Consider the following 23,747-nt stretch of genomic DNA (forward strand, 5'->3'; position numbering starts at 1 on the left):
TGGAAGGTGTAGAATCACTTCTATAACCAGGGTATAATTATTTTTTTATAATAATAATAAGCTAACGCCTTTTTATTCCCTTATTGGAGGTGAGGGCCTGTAACCCTATCTAGCTTTTGGAGACTGAGTGGACAGTTCAATCTCCACCGGTAGCCAATCAGAGATCGCTGGCCCATGACTATCATTAATTATAGGCGGTCACCGATGAAAAGACTCGCAAACGAGTGCTGTCATTTTTGGTGCCTAACCCTAACACGTAAATGTGTTACTGTCTGAAATAATTTGGGTTCTACGGTCGATTTTCTTGCGTTTATGGGACGAAAAACCCGATGGAGTGTTTCCGGAGAGAAAACTCACTTTTCCGTGTCAGAGATCGACTACTCGGGAACCGATCGAAGAAAGGGTTAGAAAAAGTTATTTAAACATAATATCGTTACTCTATATATCAGTATATATTACTCTATATATTTTTATTTCCTTTTATTATGTTTGGAATGAAATCAACGGACTCCTCCCATGGGCAAGGTGCATCGGGTTATGTAACGAGCCAAGCGTTTGTAGTCGGTATACATTAGAGGAAATATGATGCTCCAAAATCAGTGCAACTGTGTCCGGGTGAAATGGCTGCGAGAAGGGGGAATTGATGGAGTGAAAGAGGCAGCATTGTTGTAGCAAATTGTTGATAAATTGGGCCGTCCCCGGTCAACAGTCAGTAATATCCTATTGAGATAGAAGCGCAGGGAGTCAAGTGCAAGTGCTACCTGCAGTGGACGATTCACCACATTCACCGAACGTGACTGTAGGGTGATATGAACAATAATATGTAAAAACTACCATTCGTCAGCTGACCTTTGAATGCGAAGTTGCTTGCATCGACAGGAACACGAATCTACACATAAACATTCAGAACCAAGAATCACAACAAGTGTTTCCATAGCAGGGCTGCAATATGCAAGCCCCACATTACCCTAATTAACATGCAGTGTCGTCTTCAGTGGTGCAAAGAACTTCTACACAGGGACATGGAAGCTTGGAAAGCTATGTACTGGAGCGACGAATTACGCTACACCCTAAACCCACCAAAATGGGCGGCTGTGACGGATACCCGTGAACGTCTCTTCCCAGAGTGCGTAATCCCAACTATGAAAGTGGTGATGTGATGATATGGTCCTGTTTTTCCTTGGTTTGCTTCCTACCTCTGTTTGTGGCACTGCCACGGAATTTCTAGAGGTATCTGAACATTCTGGACAGCGTTCGGATGCTTGCTGTATAGTCGTAATCTCTAATTCTGGGTGAGTGCTATATTGTGTTGTCTACAGACAACACAATATCCTTCCGTCCATTTCATGGCTTTGAGGGAACTAAATCGGAACGTCAGTGGAACTAAAGGGTTTGTCACTTTACTGTTCAATACATTCCTAGACGTTTTTCGAAGAATGGAAGTGTTTTAAGTACTCTCAAGTAGAGCTTAGGCAGTTTCATTGTTCAGTAATATTTTGAAAGTAATAGGACTTTTTTCCTCGCATAACGAAAACAAGTAACAACTCATTGTTATTCGACTCATTTCTATGAATATTTATTTGCGCATTTTCAGACCTGAGGTGCAAAAATTATCCCAAACGTATGATCATGCATACAAATTCGTTTTTTTCTTTCTACGTAATAGTATTTTTGATGACGGAAATGAAGCTCGATAGATGCCACTAGCACGAATCACGAGATTTAATTGTTGTTGTTTGGCACAAAATATTATAGCCTAAATCTAGTAGTTAGCAATGTTTTATTAGGTAAACATCGTCTACTTTGATTTTTTTTTATTTTAATTGAAGATACTTTGAGGATAATCTCATAACTGTTTACTGTAAATAAAATGGAGAAATGTTTCGGATCACTTAATGGTTTTTAGTGGAAGTACTTCTGGTAATTTCTGTATTGTCAGTAGGGTGGTTCTAGACAGGCCCAATATGCCCTTTGACACGGATTACTACAGATTGGCAGGTCGCTTCATCATACGCTTTTCAGGTCTTGCATTAATAAATATTTTTTAACTAGAGCATGAAGATTCAGCACGCTTTGACATACGAAATTTGGCCACTTACGTGCATACTCGAGATAACGGCAAAGATCCATAAACAAACAAATACAAATAAAATAAAATAGTGGGTTTCAAAAGTGAAAAAGTTTCAATACCCCCTACTGTAGCCGATCTGAGTAATAGTTGTTGTACAAGGTGAGTTACTTCTCATTGGAGTCCTGTGGCATACATTTTGGAGTTGCAAAACCCACAGCACATCAGTGCTCTGTATGAAAAGAGAGTGAAGAAGGAATCTGCTGAGAGGTTTGGGAGGCTTTCTCAAAAACAGAGGTAAATGGAACGAAGAATAAGAGAAGTTGATAGAAATGGAATTATGGACACTATTTCTTCGGGATATTATTCATGAAAATCCATCTCGGAGAGAAATAAAGCCGTAACAAAATATCTATGAGAGAGTGATTAGAGTGAATCTATTAAAAGAAAGGGGGGGGATATAACAATTAATTGGATTTGCCCTCTTATGGATAACAAAAAACATTCTCAGTAAGGTTTTAGATTCAACACCCTAAATGAGAAGCAGCATTTCAAAGTTGAATAGGTATTAAATTTATACAGTGTTCGTAGTTGAGAAGAAGTGTCCTCTTCTCAACTACTAAGCGTTTGTCAGAAGAGGCTAGAAATATAAATCAACCCAAAAAGAGATATTTGATGCTGTTTGGAGATTTGAGTATTATCAAGAGTAACGGGAGCAAAGTGATATCTTTCTTGTGCGAGAGAGAGAGAGAGAGAATTTAAATTATGATTTATCAGTAACCAGTCGTAGAGTTGCAAAGCAGATGGTGATCCTTAGTTGCTCTGAGTTATTATAAAAGGCAGTCCATACGATAGTTGCTAAACAGACATTTGGGATGGACTGATCAAATTCTCCTGAAAAGTAAAATGTAATCACATTATTTACTCAAAGCCTTTCCATGGCTTGTGTTCAAAGGTGGCTGATGAGGGCTACGAAATCATTCATGGATTCAAAGTTGCGAAATTCATATTTCTGGTCACTAATTAGACGGTTAGCCTCTAGATCAGCGGTCGGCAACCTGCGGCTTCAGAGCACATACGGCTCTTTGAATAATTGCGGCTCTTTTCGTTATTAAACAATCTATTTTTGAATAATGCAAAATGAATGTTATTTATTAAATTAGAAACTTAAAACCCCAAATATAGCATTTGAAATAAATTAAGGAAGGACATTTTACAATTGAAAATAGTACATGAGATGCTGAAAAATTTAATACTTTCATGTTTGAACTCTTCGAAAATATACGCGATAATCCTTCTTTACATTCGTCTTGGATTATCATGGATAATGCAAGAATTCATAAACCCACTGATTTGTCAAATATGTGTTTTAATTATTCATGCCAATTAAAATTACTTTCACGATATTCACCGTATTCGTACATGCTTAATCCCGTAGAAAACATTTTTTCGAAGATAAAATCCTATGTGAGAGAGGTTTTGTCTCTTCGCAAATGGAACGAAATAATCTTCCTAATTTGATTCACGATGCGGTAGTAAGAATTACTAACTATGGACTGCGTTAATTATTTTATGAATATGATGAGAAACATAACGCTTGCAATACAAAATCACGAGTTTTAATTAAACAATTAAACTTAAGTTATGTTTTATGTCATTTTAATTTATTAAACCCAATACGTCACTCTAGGCTAGCACATGTGAATGGCTACAAAAGCGAAACCTACGCTTTTGTAGCAAATACAGCAGGATTTCCAATGTGTTTAATATGCGATGAAAAGCTTTCAAACAATAAAAAATCAAATATACAAAGACATTTTTAAAATAAACACGATACATTTGACAAAGCATATCCACGGGGAGATGAAAGAAAAGAGGCATAGAAGAGCTGCAACGCCAAGTAAACCTAACTAAATGTTCATTTTCCAAATGGATAAAAGAATCAAGAAATAAATACAGCTATTGCTAGTTTTATTGCCGCTCAAGATGTTATTAAACGAGGAAAACCTTTACGGACGGCGAATATGTGAAAGAATATTTTATTAAAATGTCCGAATTTCTCTTCTACGATTTTAAAAACAAAGCGGAAATAATTACAAAAATAAAAGACATGCCATTATCTGCTAAGATTGTAAAGGACAGAACTATACGAATGGCAGAAGATATAACAAATCAGCAGGTTACAGATCTAAATTCAACACCAGGATTCTCCATTGCCTGTGACGAATCATGCGATGCGGATGACATTGCACAGATTGTACTTATTTGTAGATACGTAAACTCTCAAGACCCTCAGGAAGAATTACTCGATATACTGCCACTTACAGGACAAACTCGTGGAGAAGACATTGAATCTGCTGTTACCACTCGCTTGAAAAGTAATGGTATTAATATTTACAAAATAATATCTATTGCGACCGATGGGGCGCCGAGCATGAAAGGTACAAGAAACGGTTTTGTTTCTTTATTTAAAAAACAAATTTTTCACGAAGTGTTTCCTTTCACTCCATAATCCATCAAGTGATACTTTGTGCATAAAGTTTTCCAAAAGAGATAATAGTAGTGATGAATTTGGTTGTAGAAATTGTTAACAAAATAATGGCAAGACCGCTACATCATCGGCAATTTTGTGAACTTCTTAAAGAAATCAATTGAGAATATTCCGATCTTCTTTTGCATAACAGAATAAGATGGCTTTCCAGAGATGCGGTGTTGATGCGATTTGCCATCTGCCTTGGAGAGGTTAAGTTGTTTCTAAGACAAAAGGACCTTGAATATGGACAGTTAGAAGATACTCATTGGTTACAAAAATTCTACTTTATGGTGGATATGACTTCCCATTTAAATGCACTAAATAACAAACTACAGGGAAAGGGAAATACAGCAGTTTTGCATTAAACAAAATTTGAACAAATATTATATTTGTTTGCGGCGAACTTAGAGAAAGGCACATACATTTTCTTACGTTGAAGAAATATCAACAAGAACAAGCTGATAATAATTCCAGAATTTTAACATTTTTCAAAGAAATTGTGGTAAATATGCGATCTAAAAAATTTAATGGGAGATTTGAGGGGTTTAGAAAGAACATGGCAACTATGTCTTTTTTATTGCGACCACTTGAAATTAATCCTGCCGAATTAAATTTTTCATCTTTTGCTGGAAATGATGAGGCTGCATTTCAACTTGAGTTAGAGGACCTGAAAACCAAGGATTTGTGGAATTCAAAATTTGGAAATCTTGAAGCCGATTTGGAGGAGTTGGAATGACAAAAGTCTACCCTTGCAATACAACACAAATGGTCTGAAATAGAAGATCTTAAAAAGCCAGATCAGATTGTATTTGACTTAATAAATAATTTAATTATAATATTTTTCAATGTAGTTTCTAAATTTAAAGCAGTGATGATCAATTAAATAGTACAATTTTCTCTTAATGAAGAAATAAATAAAATAAACTTTTGTACTCACCTACGGCACCTCTTATTTGTAAGACAACCAAAGACCAGAATAAGGATAATATTCGTATGTATGAGAGGTTCTCCATACTACATATACCAACGATAATATAATAATAATATGCATATTGTAGCAATGTGACGCTTAGATCAATTGTTCAGATTAGTCGCAAGAACAGAGCGATATATCTCTCTTCCACTCACACACACACCCACAATTCCGATTCATATTTGACGATCATTAATTCAATGGTAGTTTATTCCGAATTCATAGAAGACTTTGTATGAACGTGAATAATAATATTTTACTCTATACTTGATTTATAATTTATGACATAAAATTGATTAATCAGCATCAGGAGAAAAGAGATATTGATTGAGGTTATTTAAACATTCAAATATTCTATGTTAATCGAATGATTCGCTACTTTCAGAGATCAACAAAACAACGAAGTTTGTCAAGTCACGAGAACTGGCCATTCTTTGTATTGCTATAATTTGTGTGTGTGTGTGTGTGTGTGTGTGTGTGTGTGTGTGTGTGTGTGTGTGTGTGTGTGTGTGTGTGTGTGTGTGTGTGTGTGTGTGTGTGTGTGTGTGTGTGTGTGTGTGTGTGTGTGTGTGTGTGTGTGTGTGTGTGTGTGTGTGTGTGTGTGTAATTTTCTGGGTAACAGACAATATGCAGAGTGGCAAGGTGATGCGATTAGTAGAATGTCTGGGGATCTTAATTGACAGTCTTCTTAAGATTGCAAATTAATGTATCTTGTCTTTATTCAGCAAATACTCAAACTTTCAGCCCCGAGAAGATGAATCTTCAGTGATCATTTTTCTTTTTCTTTTTTTTTTTTTACATATGCGATTTTTTTATGAAATCACTATATTTAGAATTGAGCGCTTATCAGCTTAACTTTGCGACAACCACAGGAAGCTGCATTTACAGGGGATTTTCAGTAAGAATCATAAAGAAACGAGTAATTTCAGATTTGGTAGAAATCGATTGAACAATCGGCCCGTAGAAATGTCTGCGGAGAAAGAAGATAAGAAAAAGAAAATCTCTTAATCATTACCTTCATTGTGGCTCTATGTGAGTTTTCAACCAAACTCACTTTAAAAAAACCAATACAGCTATTCTTTGCAAGCTGTTTTTTTAAAAAAAAAACAGCGGTAATGTTCTGTACAAAAAAATAAATCAGCTAACGCCTTTTATTCCCTTATTGGGAGTAGGCGAGGCTGTTTTAGCCGTATCTAACTTTTGGAGACTGAGTGGAACAATTCAATCTCCACTGGTAGCCAATCAGAGATAGCTGGCACAAGGCTATCACTAATTAAGCGGCACACAGTGAAGAGACTGCTAACAACTGTTGCCATCTCGTGGTACCTAACCCTAACACAATATTTTTAATCTCAGAAAATAGTGTGGGTTCTACGGTCAATTTTCTTGAGTTTACGAAACGAAAAACCAGAGTTTCTGGGAGAAAAACCCGCTTGCTCGTGCAAGAGATCGACTAACTCGGGAACCGGTCGAAAAAAAAAGTTCAGAATAAGTCCGCGACTAGAATCGAACTTGTGACGCTCTTTCTTCGTTCGGTTTAGCGCTAAGGAATGTAAACGAAACTTCCATTGAGGTACACAGTCATCAAGTTCTGTGCATTGTTACTAATTCATTACGTTTAATGAAATGTCGAATGAACTATAATAACAAAAGCAGAGTAATGCGTTTCTTGCATGTCTTTTTTTATTTGAAATAATACCTTGATAGCAAAGGTCAGTTTCGCAAGATAAATTGGCTTATTGTTGAATTGAATATCGAATAATATATTTTTTTTATGGAAGTGACTTGCATTACTGTATGAATGATCCAACAGAAAACAAATGTTCGTTTAGACGTACAATGAAAATTTAATTGCATTTCTACTGTTTTGGCTTGAGTAAAATGCATGAAATATCGAAAAATAATTTTTTTATCGGCGATTTTTTATTTTATTTTTATTCCATACCCTAATCATTGCTGCAACAATACACTAACGTTTAAAAATAACAGTATTTGGATGGCAAACAAATTTTAAAGTGTTTCAAAGATTCATTTAGGAAAACAGATAACTTTATGTATGTTAATTCCTTCATGCATGCAATTATCAGATTTATCAAGTCTGTCATGCAATGGTAAGGTGTATGACGTCAACCTAGTTGACCGAGTAGATGTTGTATTCCTCTTTCAATCAATAAGTCACGGACCCCATTGTGATTGTCTTTATGTGGAGATGAATTTAGTCTACTGAGTTAAAGTATCACTTATTTTGGAAAAAGTATATATCTATTAATAGACATAATACACCGGCCACATAGCTCTAGATGCTTCGGCCGTAAATTGAAAAACAACCAACATACGGAAGTGTCATAAGCCTACTAGTAACATAACGGATATGCCTTATGATGTGTGTTGAAAAACAGTTGCTACACGGACAATCAGGAAAATTCGTTCATATATAAAAAGAGTGGTGTTCACAATACCTGAAGTTTTTGAAAAGGAGATCCTTCTGACAGCTGCTCTGTAACACAAAACTACGTGAACTGGTTTTAAAGCAGCGCTTCCAATCAGTAGTTGCGTGCTTGAATTGAACAGAGTTCAAAAAACGCACGCGGATAATATAATGAAAGAGACATGCGTGATAATTATGTGGATACTCGTGAAGAAGAAAGGTTGTTTCTATGTTGGCGAGAAAAAGAAAAAAAAACGAATTAACAGAGCTGACAATGGAATGATAGCGAGAGAAGCAGAAGAGTAAATAGGAAGAAATTGGGAGTTGAAAAAAAAATACAATTTGATCTCTGAAATACAGCACTGTAGGAACAACCTCATCGTTTCATCCCGACTTCATACTCTAGTATTCGACACAAATATCTATCGCGAATCAGAGATATTCGTATTGCAATCCAGGAGCAAGTTTTGTCCTGCCTTTGCTAACATGATTTGGGCATGATTTTTATGATAATACCAGAAATTGTCATTCTAGAATTAGAGGTAGATGCGACAATCGAAAACATGATTGTCTATAAAAAAACATCATAAATCTGGTACTGGTTTATGGATTGTCCCCAAAAGACTTCGTCGAAAGATAATGAGCTACAGAAGCTTTTCATTAAAATAATATTATGTATGGATTTTAATTCTTTGTTACCATTTACATATTGATAAACCAACTGACAATTGCCCATGAGTAAATATTAAGTGTTGCCCTGATAACAGCCCTTTTTCAAGTCCAACAATAAATAATATCCCAGTTACTCCTTTCATGTAAATGAATTATTTAAATTGGAATGAAACTCTTCGGTACGCAATCACTATTTAGAGATAACATAAGTAGGTATGGTAGTAACATGGTTTTGCATCATTTTAAAACTACCTAGCCTCGCACAAGGGATCATTTTTCTTTCTTATATGACTGGGAGAAGTTGTTTTCCTTTTGATCATTGTGATTTGTAATTATGTAGCATATATTATCCACTATAACCTAAAAATGTTGCTAGCAAGTATACTGTTATTACAATATACATTGATGTCCAAAACCAAAGGACGAACAATATTTCTGAAGATTAAAACCCAAATTGAATAACTGACAATTTCGATTAGAACGCGGGGATTTTCGAATCGCGCTCAAAGGGATTACGTGGTAGCACTCAACATATTAAATAAAAGACGGCTGTACTAAGGGAATTTTGGTTGAAGGAAGCTCTTATTGTGAAGGAATGATTGCAAATTTAGATGTCTTGTAATGTCTCAAAAAATCATCTAGATGATTTCAGGTGGGGAATAATTATTGGAAAGATTGAAGAAAGCCACAGAATTAATGATATTCCCAGAGGGTTTGAAATCTCACGTAGCCTTGTATCCAGGCTCTGGGAAGAGTTACAAGCCAATGGCATGTAGTCCAGACGTTTGCTAAGAGGTCATTGGATTAGCAAATTCCCTCGCTCCACCACGGAGCATGAAGACACAGTTTAGGATATAACAGCAAACGTAATCGACGTACAAAGGCAGAACAGCTTGCAAGTCGGCTCCATTCGAGCACAGGTACGCGAATATCTCAACAAACTATGGCAAGACGTCTGCGACAAGTAGGCCTATACGCCCGAGGCCTGTAATTTGCGTCCCTTTATCTACAGCTCATCGCTGAGCATGTTTTCAGAGCTGTTGCATCCATAAAAAAATGGACAAGACATCAATGGACTACTCATGTATTCTTTATAGGTGAGTCGTTGCAATCTTTCCTCCGATTCTAGACGACACTTGACTGTCGTAAAAGTGGTGCTGCTTACCATCGCGAGAATGTTCCTGAAAGAGATAGATACGGCTGTACTATGGGTCATGGTGTGGGTAGCTGGAAAAAGGGATTATAACTGGTGAACGATATTAAGAAGTTTTTCAACGTGTTGTTCGATTGTTCTGTAGGCGAATAATTCATTTTTATGAATGACAATACCACACTGCATCATACACGAGCAGTGGAGATACTTCTAGAGACCAAGGATATTAATCGAATCGAATCGAATTAAATGGCCGGCAAGACCTCGAATCTCAACTCCATAGAACACGCCTGGAGAGTAATAGGAAGACACATTGCTGCTCGAAATTCCCCCTCTAGAAAACAAAGACGTCCATATTCTTACGCTGAAGGAGAAATGGGCAGTTTGCCTCAAGAGCTCATTTTGCAAGGAACAGCATAGGCGTATTAAAGTTTTTATCATATGGAAGGTGGGGAGAGAATCAGGATGCATCTGTGGAAGTTAGATATGTGTGCGATTACGACAGGGGGTGGGAGCTAGATATTTCTCTCTTAGAACCATAAGAGCGTGGAACAGTTTTCCAGTTTAAGTGGTCAGTGCCTTTGTTGTGAGTGAATTTAAGAAATGGTATTATAACTAGTGTGATGATGTATGGACTCCCTCGATGAGTTTTTGTATCCCAGGAGGTTTTGTCTAACAGGAATTATTATTATTATTATTATTATTATTATTATTATTATTATTATTATTATTATTATTATTATTATTATTATTATTATATTCAAGAACTGCACAGAAATATTCCCCCAATCACAAAACGTGACCCTCCACTTGGACCACAATCAAAACAGACATTATGGTTCCCAACCATAAAAGAAGCAGAACTTCTCTCTGCAATACATCAAATCAAACCAAACCAAACAAAGGCCCAGGAATTGATTGTATAAGACCTAAAGATATAAAGCAACATGCAACTAATTTAAGTCCTATCCTACTAAAATTAATAAATAAAATATTTAAAACAGGAGACCGCCATAATTACATCCATATACACACATGGAAAAAGAAATTTAATCAGCAATTACAGACCCATAGCAACATTACCAATTATCAAATCAAATTATGGAGCGGATCATACTGAAGAAACTCACAGCATACACAGAGACCTTTCATATTATCCCCAAAAACAATATATGGCTTTCAGAAAAATATGGGAACAACATCTCTCTTGGAAGACTTCGCAGACGTAATTAATACCGCCTTAGACAAAAACAAAATTGCCATGGTAGTCTTTATTGATCTAACTAAAGCATTCGATACACTCACACATCAAACCTTGTTAGAAAAGCTCAGGCATGTTGGAATAGATGGGTCTCTTCACATGTGGTTTACAAACTACCTTCAAAATAGAAAGCATATCACACGTATCGGATCAAACCGAAGCAGAGAGCTACCAGCAACCTGTGGAGTACCACAGGGAGCTGTATTCTCCCCAACTCTATTCAACATTTACACGGACGATATTAATCAGCTACAACTCAAAGGTAAGATATTCCAATACGCAGACGATACAGCAATAATATCCATCCACAATAACGCAATCATAGCCCAAACAAATATGCAACATGACATAAATCTGATCATAGACTGGCTCATGAAAAACTCCATACACCTAAACTCAGAAAAGACAAAATTTATGATATTCAGAAATCCACTGACCTGACCAGTTGATAACAAATATATAACCACCCAACATCCACTTTCCAACATAAAAAACATACAGAACAGCAAAGCCACTACAATCACTCAGGTTGAAACAATACGATACCTTGGAATTTACTTCGATGCAGATATGAACTGGAATAGCCACAGAAACCATGTACACAAGAAACTCCAAACAATAAGTGGCAAACTCTACAGGTTAAAAGACATAGTTCCCATACGCCTAAAAACACTAATATACAAAGCACTATGCCAAAATAAACTAAGATACGCTATAACAACGTATGCTTTCTGTGCACCCTACAAATTAAATAGATTAATGTCGCTACAGTACAAAATGATAAAACTGATCTTTTGGGAACAAAGAGAAAATAACGACTTTATATATACTGCAATGTCAGACACAAAATACTGACAGCAAAACATATATGTCACTATGAAGCTTTGCTAAAACATTATTTCAATACCAACTACAGGACAGTCAGAAATACATACCGTATAACAAGACCTCAGACAACTAATTATATCACATATAAATACAATAATCACTACGGAAAGGCCATGCGAAACTTCTACATCCCAGACATGATAAACAAATTACCTTTTGAATACAGAAACCTTACAAACTACAATAGCCTGAAAAGAGCTCTAAGGACATACTATGAACAAGAAACACGCACCCAAAATACCATACAAACGTAATGAAACACAATATATTCGTTCACGCTTCCAGTTCAGTGACGCATCAATATATTCCAAGTTATTGTGTGTGTGTGTGTGTGTGTGTGTGTGTGTGTGTGTGTGTGTGTGTGTGTGTGTGTGTGTGTGTGTGTGTGTGTGTGTGTGTGTGTGTGTGTGTGTGTGTGTGTGTGTGTGTGTGTGTGTGTGTGTGTGTGTATTTCGTAGCTTCCTAACACAGCAAAAAAAATAATAATAATAAATAAATAATAACCAACTGGTGTCATCCTCAAATAAGTATCTTACATATAAGCTTCGAGGATGAAAGCAGAGAAATTAGTTCTCATCCAAGATGTATCATATGTAACCAAATACATGTAATGTACGTATCACATGTAAACCAATGTATGTAATGTAAGTATCATATGTAATGAAATGTATGTAATGTATGTAATAACTGTAACAAAAGTATGCAATATAGAGTGATTATATCCATTGATATTGTATATACAGAGTGTAAAATTGCAAAGAAATATCTGTAATAATCATCATTATGAATATTATAATAATATACGTTGTAAACAGTTATTGTTATTATTATTATTTTAAAAAACCTTATGTACGAGAAAGTATTTGTTATGCATAATTGTGTTCCTATAATGATTGTAATTTATCTGATAAATAATAAAAATGTTAAAATAAAAAAAATAAAATAAAATAAATAAAAAAATTATAGACCTTTATATACACTGCAATGTCAAAACACAAAATACTGAGAGCAAAACATTTATGTCACTATGCAGCTTTGCTAAAACATTATTTTAACGCCAACTACACGACAGCCAGAAATACATACCGTATAACAAGACCTCAGACAACTAATTATATCACATATAAATACAATAATCACTACGGAAAGGCCACGCGAAACTTCTACATCCCAGACATGATAAACAAATTACCTTTTGAATACAGAAACCTTACAAACTACAATTGCCTGAAAAGAGCTCTAAGCGCGCGCGCGCAGGAATTTCTCAATCAAAGATTTCGTAGCTTTCAAACAAAGCAAAAAAACCAATAAATAATAACCAACTAGTGTCATCCTCAGATAAGCTTACATATAAGCTTCGAGGATGAAAGCATAGAAATTAGTTCTCATCCAAGATGTATCATATGTAACCAAATGATGTAATATACGTATCACATGTAAACCATTATATGTAATGTATGTATTATATGTTAACAAATGTACGTAATGTAAGTGTCACATGTAAACAAATGTAAGTAATGTATGTAATAACTGTAACAAATGTATGCAATATAGAAAAAATAAATAATAATAATAATTATCATTATTATTATTATTATAAAAGGAGTATTTGCTATCCACCTGTTTGTGCCATACCTGTAAGGATAATACTGTATCCGTATTTACATAAATCTTTCATGGTCCAGTGGTTGTTTCGTAAAATCTTGCTTGCGAAAGATTTAAAATTTAGTGTATAGAGAAGGAAGTTTCCAAGCATTTTTTAAATAAAATAAAGCTAACTTAGTCATTGAGAGACGGTCTGGTTCATTTACCGCAAATCAGACAATGGCATAGGCTGGACCTTTTAATCGCTCAAATTTTATGTTGCATGCTGATATTCTGGAAAAGGAATTCACTGCATTGATAAGAGATTATCATTGTTTTTTTTCTTAAATTTATACGATTTCACCATTTATTTCTGTTGTAGGAATGCAAATACATTTTTGAACGTATACAAATATATTGAGTTGTAGATCCATAACGAATAACTGCACACATTAAGCAGTACACAAAACTGAGAAAATGTAGCACGAGACAGGAGCAATAAAATATATTCTTTTTCCGATTTCTATACAGAAATCGGAAAAAAGTAATCACTTGGGAAATTATTATTTTTTTCGGATTGGCCAAATAAAGGCTGAAATAACTCATTTTACTTACTTATACAAAAGTTCCAACCTCCTTGGACTATAATCAATTTTACAATCTGTGAAAGTTCTGGAAGAAAACGGGACATTCAGTAGATCGTCAACACTGTTTCCCATTTGCAAATATCGGCAAAAACGTTAAAAATTATTTATAGAAAATTACTTGTCTATATCGGCGTGCTGAACACAGATGAAACTCAGATAACAAAACTAGCAAATCATGAAAAATGACAACTTTCAATTGGATTGCTTCACACAATAACCAGTCAGAGCCACTGATTTCTGGATGTTATTGTCTCAGCGCACACCCTGCCTCGCCTTCTGGGTGGTTTAAGACCACTAGAATGCTAAGTATTTGAACCTCTGCGCCATCTGAACGTCTGTTCCAAGGGGATCAGAGGTGTCCGTATTTGTGATCGCACACTCGAGCTATTAACGCGAATGTGGTGCAATATTTACGAGTCTAAAACGTATTTCATGAAGCATTAGTATATCGTGTTTAATTTTAGGAATCACGCGAAACCAGGTTTGGGGAATAAATGCAAAAATATAATATCGATGATATTGCTATTCCGTGGGTGTGCAAATATACGGCTCTCTCTCTCTCTCTCTCTCTCTCTCTCTCTCTCTCTCTCTCTCTCTCTCTATATATATATATATATATATATATATATATATATATATATATATATATATATATATATAGAGAGAGAGAGAGAGAGAGAGAGAGAGAGAGAGAGAGAGAGAGAACAAGAGCACACACTAGTTTTGTTGTGGTTCTCGTGCACAAGGAGTGGTCTCGAGACCGCCATAGCTGAGTGACAGAGATGTAACAATCAGAAAGGCTGTGGCTAACATTAATGGGAACAGGATTTCTGTTGATTCCAAGATCGTTATTTTAACTTCATCATAGCATTTATAAATAATTTCAGAACTATCCCAGTTTGGTGAGTGTATAGCGGACTATTGTGGACTGGTGATTAGGATCAGAAGAATTAAGTACATAAGAGTCAGGAAATGGTACTACGTAAAACAAATATTGATGTTTTTTGGATTTATTTTTTTTTTAATAAATACATATATGTTTAATTAGTTATTCAGAACATGAATATATATAAAAAGAGTTTAAGCAGTTTATAAGAAATGGAACTGGATAGATCACACACACACACACACACACACACACACACACACACACACACACACACACACACACACACACACACACACACACACACACACACACACACACACACACACACACACACACACACACACACACACACACACACACACACACACGTTTCAATGGAAAATTTTGGAAGATTTTTATTGCTAATCACTTGAGCTATATTTTTTAAGATATGTTAGAAGAAAGTTCCATTGGCCTGAATTAATGAACCGTTTTGGAAAAAATGTTTTTCAAATAAAAAAAGACATATTTGATGGTTGCTATACATCAGCTCGGACTATGTTAATTTTTCTTGAGATTCAGTAATTTGAAACACTCGTACCGGCTGCTTGGACTTCAATCTTTTCCTCTTTAGTTTCCGAAGAAGTCGTTTTGCATTTATCTTTCGCTGTTTACGCCTGAAAGCAGAAAAAATAATAAAAGTTTTTAAGCCTCTTCTGCTTTCAAAATGAAATTAAAATGAACTTGATAAACGTTGATATCATTAGTGTCTCTTTATTAAATTAAATTAATTAACGTAACTCCCTTTATTATTTTAATTCCTTAATGTACTAATGCTAATATACTAATATGTGAATCCCACCCAAGGATCGCCGTTACCATTTCATCGATTCATATAAATAAATTTAATTCATATTAAACAAATGAAATAATCGTAATTAATTTAATTAATAATTTATTTAATTTATACAAAATAAGTTTAATGTGAATTAAATTTATTTAATAATATTTTTTAATGAAATTAAAAAAATTGATTTTGGTATTTTATTTATTTATTTGCGAATTAAAGTTATTACATTTAATATTAATTAATTTTAAATATTATAAAAATTAATTTTTTTATTTAATTTTGAATAATAATTTTAAAAATAAATAATAAAAACTGAAAATAAAATAAAAATCGAAGATTGTTGAAAGGATTTCCTGTGGCTCCATCTATGTTCTAATAGCAGAACTATGCTATAAATTTAGATGCAATATTTCATTTGTGAATGCAAAAGCTGGCATTTTCGTTTTTACTTATAATAAACTCTATATCATTGTAAACATTTGTCTTCTTCCTTTGTCACGTGTGATAAATATCTCACTTACTCAGCCCTAGTGACAAATATCTTTGACTCTAATTTTTTAAAGGTAAGTTAAATTTACGTTTTATATTCTAAATTCACAAAAATACAATTTAAAGAGTAATTAAACATTTTTGCCCGATAAAATTGCGAAAGATATACGCTGCAATTATGCATATAGCCTTGGGCCATAAGCATTTTTTAGCTGTGGCATTTCTCCAGAACTACAGTAATAGTTTTAAATGTTAAGAATGTATTTTTATATACGGCTTGGTTGGCCGAGTAGTTAGCGTATCCGCTCTCCAGATGCTCTCCAGATCCTGCGGGTTCGAATCTCTCCGTGGACATGGGCGGTAGATGGCGTTGGCGTAGATGATGAAGGTAGTTGCGGCTGCTGGAGTGGTGTGAAACCGAGAGCTGTAGAGTAGGTGTCATCCCTCGATGAGCCTTTGGATTCCCTGGAGGTGTTTTGTAATAATAATATTATACAAAAACATTTATATAAAATGCATGTTTGTTACATCTTAATCAATGGGGTTGAACATTTAACGTAAGCTTATGTGGAAACTGCAAAATCTTCTGCAGTAGTGTAGCAAAAGATTAAATATGATAGTTACAGCTTGTTATATATTTCGATAAATAAATAAAAAAATCGAGCATAAATTCACATAAAAAAGTCTGGATAAACATTAGAAGCTGCTCTCCATCATCAGATGAGTCGTATCCTATCAGTGGTCCTAAAGAGCACTTAAGTGCCCACGACCTTTCCAAGAATACTTATGTCTGCAATGTGTGTATTCACGGGGCCGATTTGCCTGTTCTGGGGGACAAAAACTAGAGTTTCCGGGGGATGAAAATACCTCCGTGAGACTGGCTAACTCACCTTTAGACAGACAAAGGTTCCTCACGTTACTGATGGGAATGGAACCAAGGTCTTCCCAACCAAATGGCTTCGTCTGTACTGACTGAGCTACGGAGGTTCTCTATCAAATAAGTACAACACACAATAACTGAGGAATGCAACTGAGAAAAAAAGGTACCTCTGGACGGTTTTGCAACCTGTCACTTATGTAAAGAACCAGAAACACTCAGCTACATGTGATTTATTGTGATATATCTAAAAAAAAATACGAAGAAATTTGGAGTATTGTGAAACGATACATGCTACCAGTAATAAATGGAATGCTATTTTAGCTAAAAGAGAGGTTAGGAAGTGTAAGCAAACAACAATGCGCGGAAATTATAAAAAGTTTGTATATTTAATAATAGTAAAAAGAAATGGAATAACTAATTAACTGTATAAAAATGAATGCAATTAATGATGTAATTATTAGTATATAGCGATTCTTATGTGTTTAGAAATAAGTGTGGCACAAAACCGATGTATGTCACACATATAATAAGATCTAAGTTTTAGATATAAAATAATCTAAAAAATAATTGGTAAAACGAAAGCAGGAATGAACTCACATATAAACCAAGATAGTTTGTAGCATTATTGAATTACAGAGGATGGATGAAAACACGTATTACGTATTGAGAGGTCAAGTTCACAAAATTAAATAACTCTAATAAACACTGATATCTCTCAGAGTAAAAGCATATGTATATAGGGTAAATATTATTTACTATTATGTATATATATCCATTATTGGTTTAATAAAATAGTACCGGGGGAAATGTTTCGCATTCATATCGCTAAACAGTCCGAAGAAGAGAGTTGAAGTTCGATTCTAATCTCCGATTAGAGAAACGTTTTTCTAAGCCTCTCTTCGACCAAATCCGGAGTTAATCGATCTCTATCAATGGTAATTAGAGTTTCATTACCAACAAAACTCGGGTTATTATTCAATCAACTCAAGAAAATCGACTGTAGAACTCTTGAACTCTTTCAGACCACAATTTATTGCGATTGAGTTAGAGATTGCGAGCTGGCAGTTTGGGCAAGCAATCTCTAATAAACTAAAGGTGCAGATTAACTTCCCCTCAGTCTCCAAAAGTTAGTTGGGGCTAAAACTTCCTCTCGTACTTCCTTTAGTGAATAAAACACGTTAGCAGGTTTATTTTTAAGCATAGTTTCAAAAAAAAAAAAAAAAGCCTATGAAATTCAATTTTTGTTCCTCTGCAGGCAGGCTATTAATTATCGGATTTTTTTCTTCTTTCGGCTTACATAAGAGAGTTCGTTATTCCTTATAACATAAATACTTATGCAAACAAGTTTAATTTAAATTATTTAAACACCAGTGTCTACGTTTCATTTTAAAGCTCATCCTTCTTGACAGAGTTCTCTTAACGTATTCTTATGAATTAAAATTAAATGTTCTCGTATCACTTGATTTTTCAATCAATTTTCCTTTCTACCTGTTCGTCAAAAGGCTATGCTGTTGTTATTTTTAATTATGACAGCAGAAATTAAAGCCATGAGGCTAGTGTATTAATTGGGCGTGTTCTTCTCGTCTGTTTTGAGAAATGAGGAACAGAACACGAGAACGCATAATATATTATTTCCACTGTATAACGGTAAATAAATAAAAAAAAAGGCTTTTTACCTGCTCTTATATTGATAACATTTGTTAAGAGTAACCTCAAGAGACAGCACAAGTGCGCCGATGGTAATCACTACTGCCCACAACAGCAAAATTCCTGTGATGTCGTCTACATTCAAAGGATGGATTCCTCCAGGATCCACATATATGCAGTGAATATAATTCTGTACTTCCTTCGCAACATCTAGATTCATCACACCTGCTTCGACGTACGAAATAATTCTGCAAAGAAGTTGTACAATGACGAATTTTAGGTTGTGGTTTATAATGTTCAAAATAAGAAATTAAGGCAAAATATTAAATATTGTAACTTTAAATAAAATTGTTAAAAATAATTAATAAAATGAAAATTACCCAATCGAAATTTATCTTGTTTTACTTTCAAAAATTAATAATAAAATTCTTTCGCAAAATTATATTTTAAAGTGATAAATTGCCATTATTGTTTATTTAAATAAAAATAGTTTACTATTGAAAAGCAATAAAGTAAATATAAAAAAATAAAGTAGAACGCCTTTAAAATGTACAGGTTTCTTCACGACAGCACTATTTCTTCAAACATATGTTTAAAGATATAATTAGAATTAAAATTCCAAAAAAATTATTAATGGAATAAAATAACTTTTTTTCATAATCAAAGATTACGTTTTTTTTTTTAAATTAACAGTTGGTGATATTATCCATATTAAATATGAGGGAAGTAACTAACCATTCAAACACATAAGCTAGTGAATTTAATATGGAAAAGGGAGGAGATACCCTCAGAATGGAAAGAATCGCTAATCATTCCAATATATAAAAATGGCAACAATATGAATGTGGCAATTACAGGGGAATATCGCTGCTGTAAGCGGGTTACAAAATTTTATATAATATTATACTAAAACGAGAATCTAACCAATGCTGAAGAAAATATTGTTGAATATCAAGCAGGATTCTGAAGAAATTGACAAATAGCTGACCAAATTTTTACACTTAGACAGATACTGGAAAAAATGGGAATATAATCTGCAGATCCATATTTTATTTGTAGACTTTAGAAAAGCATATTATAGCATTTGTGCAGAACGACTCTGGGGGAGTATTAGATGAACTAGGAATGCCACATAAAATAATACTTCAATCAAAATTTGCACCACTGACAGCCGAAGCATAGTATTAGCTAATGGAATTTACATGTGAAGCTTTTAATACTAAGACATGATTGAAACAAGGAGATACACTTTTGTCCATCCTTTTTAATTTAGTATTAGAAAAATGTATTCGAGAAACAGTAAAAGATAACACAAAGAGAACAATAATATTAGGATACCCAGATGATATATGCCTTTAGAAAACTCAAAATTGCTTCTGTTGAGATGGACAATAAGTAAACATGAATGAAAACGACGAATCTTCACTTATGCAGGATGAGTCATACTGATGATATGATCGCTTTCTATTTTTTTAGGAAGAAAAAATTGACTGCAGGAAAATGCCTCATGTGATGCCTGTGGAAATGGTGTTTGTATCTATAGCGTTATAGGTGTTTCTAGTTAGCAACTAGAATGGTACTTTCATTCAGTTATCGAATCTTTGGCAAGGGCAATAGCTTTATTTCTTCTTCCGGAAAATTGGTTTTCAACTCCGCATCTCAAAAATCGACCATAAAACTCACATTATTACAAATAATACCATATTAAGGTTAAGAAAAACGAGATTCTGGCAGTTTCATTGAGCATGAGCTCATTATATGAAGGCTTGAAGGATGGAGATCGGCTGTCCAGTAGTGTACAAAATTTATTTAGGACTAAATGAGCCCGTTTAGGTGAATAAACGGCTTTGGTAGATTTATTTATAAATGCAACATGCATAACTTGAAATAGGAAATTGTGTACGCAGGCGCAAGAATCAGTTTCTGATTACTGCTAAAAGCACATGATGTCCACGATGCTGATTTAGGGTAGAGAAAGATGGCACGCGGACAGGACCGTGCTTTTATATCTTGGAAGTTCATTCCTCAAATTCTGTAAAAGGAAGATTAGGTATGATGTGACCAGATGGGATGTATCATATATGTGATATATAATGTGATATATGTGCCGGCCTGGTTGGCCGAGTGGTTAATGTATCTGCTCTCCAGCCAAGTTTGAGAAATAAAGAGGAAAATTGTATTAACAACATCTAATTTGAGTTAAAGGCCATAGCAATATAAAAAAATAATAAAACTTCAAATATTTTCAAAGAGAAACCCGAAATTTCATATACAGTACATTTTCAATGGTTTAATCAAAATTGTGTTCGTAACCTGTTGTTGAAAATTTCTTTTGTTCCTATAGCCATTGCCTTGTCAAATATCATCACCAGAGACTTCGAATAGAAACCTTTTGGGCTGATATGGTATTGACAAGGTTTCTTTCTTGTGCGTCTTTGTGCAAGAGCATAGCGAATGGACACAGAATTGGCAATGACAGCATGAGTGCCTCGTTCGACTTTATCCAGCAGAACGTCCTTTAACAAACTTGAGGAAGACACCATGGAGTCATTGTTCTGCTCAATTCTTTCCCACACACGTTGGTAAATTGGATTTTCATTTTCCTGTAATCATACAGAGTGAGATATCAGTTTAAGCAGAATCTAAATATTCAGTATAAAGTTTAGTTAACAATTATAATGAAAAATGTGATAACACTTGAAAATGGTGAGATTGAATTTGAAATTACATTATTTCTCCCAAATTTCTCATTTCAATTCCTCACCTGAAATAAAGGAACCGTTGAAGAACCACTTTCAATCACTGGAATTAACTTTTTGTTCTTTAAGAGATCGGCGAGAGTGTCAACAGTATCACTGGTTTCATATGTTGCTAACACGGATTCTAAATTACTGTTGAAACTCCACATAATAATTGTTACTCCCATCAAAAAGAATGCTAGAAGTATTCTACCAGATTCATTGCGAGGAGGTTGATTTACACCTAGAAGAGAAATACGATATGACATTCTGTACTATGCTGAAGTGATTAAATGGTTATGAAAAATAAACACATACTTCTGATCAGTGGCGAGTTGATCTTCTCATACCTCACAGCATATTATTATCTTTTCAGGTTCAAACACACGCGCTTGTTCGTTTCTATATCCTAATCATTTATATAGGGAAAAAAACTTAAACTATATTAGTTATATTGTTTGACAAAATGGCGCAATATTAACTGTTGCTTTCAACTTCCCAATTTTAAATTAACGTATATGATTTATTCTATTAATCAGAGAACTGCATGAGCTAAGAAACTTTATATTATCACCCTATCTTTTAACATCTATAGTAAATATATTATTGAAATAGCTGACTTAGACAAAGAACCAGCAAAAATTAAGATTGGAGCCAGACAATTAAATAATTTACGGTATTATGCAGGCGATACAAGTCTCATGGCAGAAACTAAGGAAGATGTGGAGCAATTAATTCTGTTAGTCAAGAGGGAGAACAAAAAAAGCAGGGCTTAATTTAAATATCACTAAACAACAACAACGATGGCTACTAGCAGTTTGGATGAATTTATGACTAAAGTTAGAGGTTGTTGGAAGCTATGATTTACTTAGATCTAGAATAATAATTGATAGTGTATTAAGATGAAATTAAAAGAAGGATAGATTTAGTGAAAAAAGCTCTGGTAAACTTGACAAAAATTATGAAAAACAGAAATGTTAGCAAAGCCACAAAAGTTAGAATTGTTGTGGTTTTGCTAACATCTCTGTCTTCCATACGTCAGACGTTCAAGTGTCAGGTGTGGTTGTGAAAGTTGAATCGTTAAAAAGAAAGACAGATGGCGAACTGATTCATTTGAATTATGGATTTGAATTAGTCAGTCGGTCAACCAATAAAGGAAAGGAAGGAACAATTGGGATTGATGTTCTAAACCCATACCTGCATTTATAATATAATATTATAGATTATGGTAAAAATATAATAAAATCGATAGTTATAGGTTTATTATGTTTTTAGATAATACTATTTTAAGAAGCTTAAATACTACAAAGATTCGACAAATTGTTAATTAATTTTCAAATATCATAAAAAATCCAATCACCATGTCTATACATACCGTGGAGCCACAGTGCACCATAATAGTTAATGAGATGATAAGCAAAATACTGCAAGAATCCTTGCTTAGAATTATCCGAAAGCAGAACCGAAATCATGGTAGCAACAAGAGCACAAACAATGATTGTTAATCCGAGGGATATCCACACCTGTAAAAAGTAAAGTGGTAAACTATTACGCAAAATAGATAATTTAAAAAAAAACGAAAATTTAAATAATTAATTCTGTTGAAAATAAACTTACATCCCAAATAATTCGAGATATAAGGGAAACTTGAAACAAAATTCGTTTAGAATTTATACATAGACAAATTCTAGACATAAATTATACACTTAGTTTTGTAGTTTTTAGGATCAATATTCTCGTCACTGGGTATAAGGGATTGTCACAATCACTACTAATAGCAGAAATGCTGTGTAGGTCCAATTAGCTAATATCCATAATCAGTATGCTCACACATTCATTTTCAGCATTTCGGTTTGTCCTCGCAAAAGGAGAAATCCAACTTCATGGCAGAACAATTCTTGCAGTTTTCTTCTAGCAGTGGATGGCTCAGCCTTGCGTAAAAATGACTTGAAAATTTGTCCTTGGAAAAGAAATCCCTTCACAGATAGGACATTAATACAGTACCCCGCAGGGATAATAGGAGAAGTGGAAAATATAAAGAAGATATATTTGGATACAAGAAAATAAT

At 34.2% G+C, this 23,747-nt stretch overlaps 1 protein-coding gene across 1 annotated transcript in view; it reads right to left on the minus strand.

Annotated features, from left to right (window-relative positions):
• Positions 1–23,747, minus strand: part of LOC150104829 (uncharacterized) — a 65,560-nt gene that overhangs the window by 35,656 nt on the left and 6,157 nt on the right. Inside the window, exons 4-8 of the mRNA XM_090395070.1 lie at positions 23,055–23,202; positions 21,706–21,923; positions 21,255–21,544; positions 18,971–19,189; positions 15,677–15,752 (exon numbers count right to left, since the gene is read on the minus strand). Of these exons, the coding sequence (XP_090251196.1) occupies positions 15,677–15,752; positions 18,971–19,189; positions 21,255–21,544; positions 21,706–21,923; positions 23,055–23,202 (951 nt within the window). The remainder of the gene's footprint in view (positions 1–15,676; positions 15,753–18,970; positions 19,190–21,254; positions 21,545–21,705; positions 21,924–23,054; positions 23,203–23,747) is intronic.

This window comes from Typopeltis vanoorti, chromosome 7 (genome assembly GCF_054136105.1).
Source record: "Typopeltis vanoorti isolate ZY-2024b chromosome 7, IOZ_Tvanoo_1.0, whole genome shotgun sequence".
NCBI classification, from domain to species: Eukaryota; Metazoa; Arthropoda; class Arachnida; order Uropygi; family Thelyphonidae; genus Typopeltis; species Typopeltis vanoorti.